This window comes from Xenopus laevis, chromosome 9_10L (assembly GCF_017654675.1).
Source record: "Xenopus laevis strain J_2021 chromosome 9_10L, Xenopus_laevis_v10.1, whole genome shotgun sequence".
NCBI lineage: Eukaryota > Metazoa > Chordata > Amphibia > Anura > Pipidae > Xenopus > Xenopus laevis.
In genome coordinates, this window is record NC_054387.1 from 127,098,457 (window position 1) to 127,105,284 (window position 6,828).

General features: G+C 32.4%; 1 protein-coding gene across 11 annotated transcripts in view; it reads left to right on the forward strand.

Moving 5' to 3' along the window:
- The window catches only part of LOC108705602, a 411,717-nt gene that overhangs the window by 28,332 nt on the left and 376,557 nt on the right, over positions 1-6,828 (forward strand). For all 11 annotated transcript variants that reach the window (XM_041576725.1, XM_041576726.1, XM_041576730.1 and 8 more), the window contains exons 10-14: positions 50-124; positions 485-556; positions 1,195-1,251; positions 2,024-2,086; positions 3,708-3,779. In XM_041576725.1, the coding sequence (XP_041432659.1) occupies positions 50-124; positions 485-556; positions 1,195-1,251; positions 2,024-2,086; positions 3,708-3,779 (339 nt within the window). The remainder of the gene's footprint in view (positions 1-49; positions 125-484; positions 557-1,194; positions 1,252-2,023; positions 2,087-3,707; positions 3,780-6,828) is intronic.

The window sequence follows — 6,828 nt, forward strand, 5'->3', positions numbered from 1 at the left end:
GGTTTATAATTTCAATATGTAAATGCTTCATTTGCTATTTTTTTCATAGAAATTGTATATGATGTTGCCTTAAATGAGAATGTAACTAAAAAGAAAAAAGAAGAAAACACAGAACCTTCCAAAGGTAAATGTTTAATTCAGTATTGCCACAATGATAAATGTGCATGTAGCTAGATCTTACAATTTGGGTGCACTGCTTTTCTTAATGTTTAGTGCATTATTAGGGGATCTCACAGGGGACTCCTGAGCACCAAATAATTATTACTGTATTATGATGTGCACCTCTAACTACTTAATTTTGAATGAAGTAGCTGAAAGGAAAGAAGAAAACCAGAACCGTCCAAAGATAAATGTTTCATTCAGTATCACCAAATTGAGAAGTGCGCATGTAGAAATTGTGCATGAACTTCTAAGAAAGAAATTGAGGGCCATTTAATAGGGTTTATGAATTAAATATGTAAGTGCTTTTTGCATTTTTTCATAGTAACAGTAGATGATGTTGCAATAAATGAGAATGGAGCTGAATGGAAAGAAGAAAACACAGAAGTTTCCAAAGGTAAATGTTTACAGTTTAATTCAGTATTACCATAATGAGAAATGTGCATAGAAATATCGTGCATGGACTTATAGGAAAGGCATTGTAGGCCATATAAATACGATTTATGAATTCAATCTGTAAGTGCTTCATTTTGCAATGCATCATGTTTATCAATTTTTTTGTTATTCTTGCACTAAACTAGGCAAACAGTGAAACCGAAAGTACTTTCATTTTCTAAAATTCTGGTTCTTCTGGACAATTGTGGCATAAAACAGCTCATTTTATTCTCAGTTCACCCCCCCATAGAATAAGCTTCACCATAACTGTAAACTTGACATACAGGATTCATGTGAGACACGAGAACTTGTTTACACTGATGTAGTGATGGGCAAATCTGTCCCTTTTCACTATGTCGAAAAATTTCCGAAACTGCGAAAAAATTTGAAAAATGCATTGAAGCCAATGGGCATCAAAATAATTTTGACATGCAACAATTTTGACGTGAGCGACAATTTTTACACCCACGACAAGATTCAAATCATTTATATTTTGTAATTAAAGTTCATTTTGCTTGACTAATGTGATAAAATAGGATTTTAAATAATTTATTTGGGTGACGGGTCCTCTTTAAATTACATAATTGATTGCTCCCATAGATCCCTTAAATTATGGCACAATGGAAGTAAAGGAAGAAATCACAGGTAATTTACAAGGTCAGTTACTTAGGGGCTGATTTATAAAGCCTTGTTAAATGTTACCATGTGGTAATGATAGTTATCTCTTAGTAAAACATTACTAAAGGTTTGACATATAAATGTGTTTTCTTCTGAACTAGAAATGTTTCTTACATTGTAAAAAATTAATTATCCAAATTCCTTTTCTCTACATGCACTACGCATTGGAGAACAAGACTAGAGTAATGAGATGATAAAGCTCAGTGTTGCTGTAAAGCATCACTGAGAACTACTGTTTTTATAGATCAGAATATAAGGACAGTATTACAACTGTGCTTTCTTCTCCTACTAGAATATAATAACTTGTTTTATAATGCAATGGTAGTTTGTATATATTTGTATTTATGATTTCATTGCCCCCTTGTTTGTAAAAGCACCAGCTCTTTGTGCTTGGTAAATGCCCAGTCAGTAATTGGAGTGATAACAAATGCAATCCAAGGGTGTTATTTATTAAAGTCTGAATGCTAAAAACTTGAAAAATTTTAGGGTTTTTTATTATAAAATCTATATTTTAAGTGGGAAAAAAGATAAAAATTTTCTGGATTTAGTATACCCTGAGTATGGAAAACATCCGTATCTGAAAATCTGGCATCTAAGACCATTCATGGTTGTATATAAGTCAATGTGAATGACATAGAAAGGATAAGGGGTAAGGCATGATCATAATAGATAGACAGAATGCGTTATTTTGAAGAGATGCCAATGAAATTGTAATGCTTTCATTTGGTTATTTTTCCTAAATTTCATTCAGATAATGCTATCAATAAGCATGAAGAGGATGATGAGAAAGAACAAAAAACAGAAACTACCAAAGGTGAGATATAACATTTTCTAAAGAGGTTTGAATCATGTTTCAAAATATTTGTATCCTGTAATTTATAATTCCATACCTGTATAACTTCTTTAATGCACCCACTCCCCCACCCAAACCCTAACGTGTCAGTCATGTTAAGAAGTGGAAGAGGAGATGCAGGGCACAACAAGGTCCTGTCCTTACCTCATGCCATGTGACAGTTGTGAAGTACAGGGTTGGCCTGTGCCCCAGGATGGTCTAAACCTCACCCTGAATTTTCAATCCAGCACAAGGTGCAAAGTGTGTCTAGGACACATGTGATTGTTAAATGAGTACTAAGGGACATGGAATTTTTCCCCTTAATGCTCTAGCATTGGCACTGCAAGGAAAGTAAATAACTCCTACAGTAGATTTTATATTTGCTCAAACACATGAACGCATTAATTTTAATGTGATTATAAATAAAGAACTGATTTATTCTATAATAATATTCTAAAGCATTAGTCCTAAGCGTTTCCTAAGTTATTTTTCTTAAAATACAAAAAATCCATAAATATCATGTAACATGTTTAGATTTAAGGAAATTAACTTTCTATTAATAACTTTAGGAGAGACTTCAATGATTTATTGAGCAAACATAATATCCAAGGCTATTGTTATCTTACAAGCTACAATTAGGGGGTAAGTTATCAAAATAGTGAAAACTACACCGACCAAATCCACACGTGTGTGGGAAAAAACTAAAAAAAAAATGTGAAAAAATCTGGGGTTTTTTTTATGTATTTTATGCCCAAAAACCACCAAATATTCGAATTATTGCAGGAAACCCAGTGCAGATCAGGATATCTTTAGGACTTCTCCCATTGTCTAATACAGTATTCAACCTCAGCAGGTCTGAGATGCCAGATTTTTGGATTCAAACTTTTTACATCCTAAGGGGGATAATAAATCCTGAAAAATTTGAGGGTTCTTTTTCATTAAAAACTAGGATTTTCTAGTTAAAAAAAACTAGAATTTTTTGAGATTTTGGCATTTGGACTTTAATAAGTAACCCCCTTAGTGTGCATATGTATGTACACATAATTTTATGCAGGTATTGGATCAGTTATCTGAAAACTAATTATCCAGAAAGCTCAAAATTACAAGAAAGCCATCTTAAAGAACCTCCATTTTTCTAAATTAATTAGAAAAATAATTTAAATTGTTTGCTTTATTTCTGTATTAATAAAATAGTACCATGTAGTTGGGTTAATTGATATTGATATTAAATGATTTAAGACAAAAATAGATATCCAAATTAAATCCTTACAAATGGGACTATTGTATGATAGGGATGGGTGGATTTTTTTGCCTTGTTTCGACACGGAAATGATGCCCATAGACTTGTATGGTGTTGTGCGTCAAAAAAGAAAAGAAAAGACGCACAACAAAAACGATACTCGAAGTCGAAGGATTTAAATTCGATAGTCGAATATTGAGGGTTAATTAACCCTGAATATCCGACCAATAGTAAATGTGCCCCCTAAAGTTGGTCTCCTTAGAAATAGCATTAATCATTAACAGCATTAAAAAGCCATCAAAAGTGGGTATATATTTGGTATGCAAATCCTACATTTTAATATTTAATTATGTGCTCCCAAAGATCACTCACCTCCTAGTACAATGGATGAAAATGAAACTCAAGAAAAGGAAGAAATATCAAATATTTTGCAAGGTTGGTAATTTAAATCTTATTTTTGAGATTGTAAATTTCCATGTTCTTTTTTTTATGTAATGTACATAATGGTATATTAAGAGGTTCTTTACTAAAATCCAATTTTATCTCATTATTTTAATAAAAAAAACACAACCAAACCCAAACATTCATATGAAAAATCATATCATACCATTTTTTTTGGGAATTTTCCCTGAATCATACCATTTTTTTTTATTTTTGCCCAAAAAAGCCAGAAATGATTGTATTTTCAGGCTAAACCCAGCACAGGCCATAATAACTTACAATTAGGATAGAGACCTCTGTCACTGACTTATTTACAACCTCTGCAGATCTGAGATGGCAGATTTTCAGATTCAGACTTTTTGCTGCATCAGGCTTTTATAAATCTCGAAAAATTTAAGTTTGAGAAAACCTGAAAACCTTGAGTTTTGCCCCAAAAAACCCGACCAGATAAATTTGAGGTTTAGTAATCATCCCTATAAAAGTTAAGTGGGTAGAAAAGATGGTAATGCAATGAGGAAAATAGGCATGCCTTTTTATATTCATAAATATATATGGTTGTTATTTCTTTACTAAATAAGACAAACTATGAAACTTTAATTTTTAACTTTCTGCTTCTTCAGGACATGAGAGTCGTATATGACCATTATTAGTTAAACTCCATGTAGAATAAATTCCTTCTTGTATGTAAACTTTAGACATAGGCAACAAATGAGGGAGGACAGCTTGTTTACACAGAGCTCATTATTGTAGTGGAAGCAACCTCCTCTGTATTAAACATCTGGGGCTAGTACAGAGATGTTCTTTTTTGTTTAAAAGACTGCATCATATGGAAAGAAAGGAAAGCATAATCAAATTATAACATCACATCTACAAATCAATAAAAGTAGATCATGTCCTATACTTGATTGGCACTGACTATCTTAAGGGGCAGCAGGTATAATATCATAAGGACCATTCTTTAAGGCTACTTAATACATCTAAACATTAAAAAATAATCCTAGGTCCTAGGAGGATTCTTATAGATAAACAGATCTATAATATAAATGTAAAGTATTACTGGGTATTCTCTCCCAATTACGTAATACATGATTGAATGAAAATCTGTTATATACTAAAATACAGTAAGGGGCAGATTTCTCGAGGGTCAAATTTCGTAGTGAAAAAAAAACTTCTAAATTCGACTATCTAATAGGCTAGACCTACATTCGAAGTCAAAGGATTTTTAAGATCGTACGATCGTACTTCGATCGTACTTCGATCGTACTTCGAATTGAACGATTCAAACGATTTAATTGTACGATCGTACGAATTTATAAAAAAATCCTTCGACTTCTCTAAACTTAGCCAAATACTGGCTATAGGTTCTAGGAGGTCCCCATAGGCTAACATAGCAATTCGGCAGGTTTAAGGTGGCGAAGTGTCTAAGTCAACGTTTTTTAAAAAGACAGTACTTCGATTATCGAATGGTCGAATAGTCAAAGCATTTTCACTTCTAATCAAAGTCGAAATCTAATTTGGCCTATTTGCTGGTCGAAGTACCCAAAAATAACTGAAATTCGATGTTTTTGAATTCAAAAATTCACTTTTAATTCACTTCGAGCCTTAGTAAATGTGCCCCCAAGTAAATGGAAAAGAAAAAACATATAAACTTTAAAAACTTAATTATTATATTTATTGGTATAGAGCATATGAATTAAATTTTGAATATTAAAGTTACTAAGGTAATATTTTTTAAGGGTTTATTCTACAGATATTCTACAAAATATTTAAATTTTTTCCTTTTTTCCCAATTGAACTTGACAGAAACTGCTATTTTAAAAAGTATACTATACAGCTTATCTTGTATGTAGCTTGGAGAGGACACAAGTATTTTTATATTATTCATATTTCTCTCAGATCATTCAGAAAATAATACAATGACAATGAGTGAAAAAGATGATGGAAAAGAAGAACACACAGAAACTTCAGAAGGTGAATTCTTAATTCTAATGTATTAGTATGCAATTACACACATACTTACAAATAGTAGTTAGGTGGAAAAAGGACAATGATCCATCAAGTTCTACCTTTCTAAATAAATTCCATATATTTATACATGCATAGACAGACTTATCTACATGCTTACTATTTAAGCAAAACAGGGATTGTTTGTTCATATATTGTAATATATTTAAGATGGCCAACTATGTCAAAGTCATCCCATATCTGGCCAGTCCTACGCTCAACTTTTACTGATTCATTAAGAATTGTACTCCATCATTATGCATTTTACACTGGGACCAAGTTTTACCTGCAACTTACTTGCCGCAGTTAAAACTCCCAAACTTGGTTGCCCTTTTGTTGGCCACCACTTCATTCACCTGCCTATAGCTGGAAAGGGTGGGAGCTAGCTGGCCACTGCTCCTGTATAAACTATAACAAACAAGAGAAAGACCAGGGACTGGCAAAAAAAAAAATGCTCATGTAGATATTGTGCATGGACTTCTAGGAAAGAAGGTGTAGGTCACATAGAGGGTTTATAATTTCAATATGTAAATGCTTCATTTGCTATTTTTTTCATAGAAATTGTATATGATGTTGCCTTAAATGAGAATGTAACTAAAAGGAAAGAAGAAAACAAATGTTTAATTCAGTATTGCCACAATGATAAATGTGCATGTAGCTAGATCTTACAATTTGGGTGCACTGCTTTTCTTAATGTTTAGTGCATTTTTAGGGGATCTCACAGGGGACTCCTGAGCACCAAATAAACATTACTGTATTATGATGTGCACCTCTAACTACTTAATTTTGAATGAAGTAGCTGAAAGGAAAGAAGAAAACCAGAACCTTCCAAAGATAAATGTTTCATTCAGTATCACCAAATTGAGAAATGTGCATGTAGAAATTGTGCATGAACTTCTAAGAAAGAAATTGAGGGCCTTGTAATAGGGTTTATGAATTAAATATGTAAGTGCTTTTTGCATTTTTTCATAGTAACAGTAGATGATGTTGCAATGAATGAGAATGGAGCTGAATGGAAAGAAGAAAACACAGAAGTTTC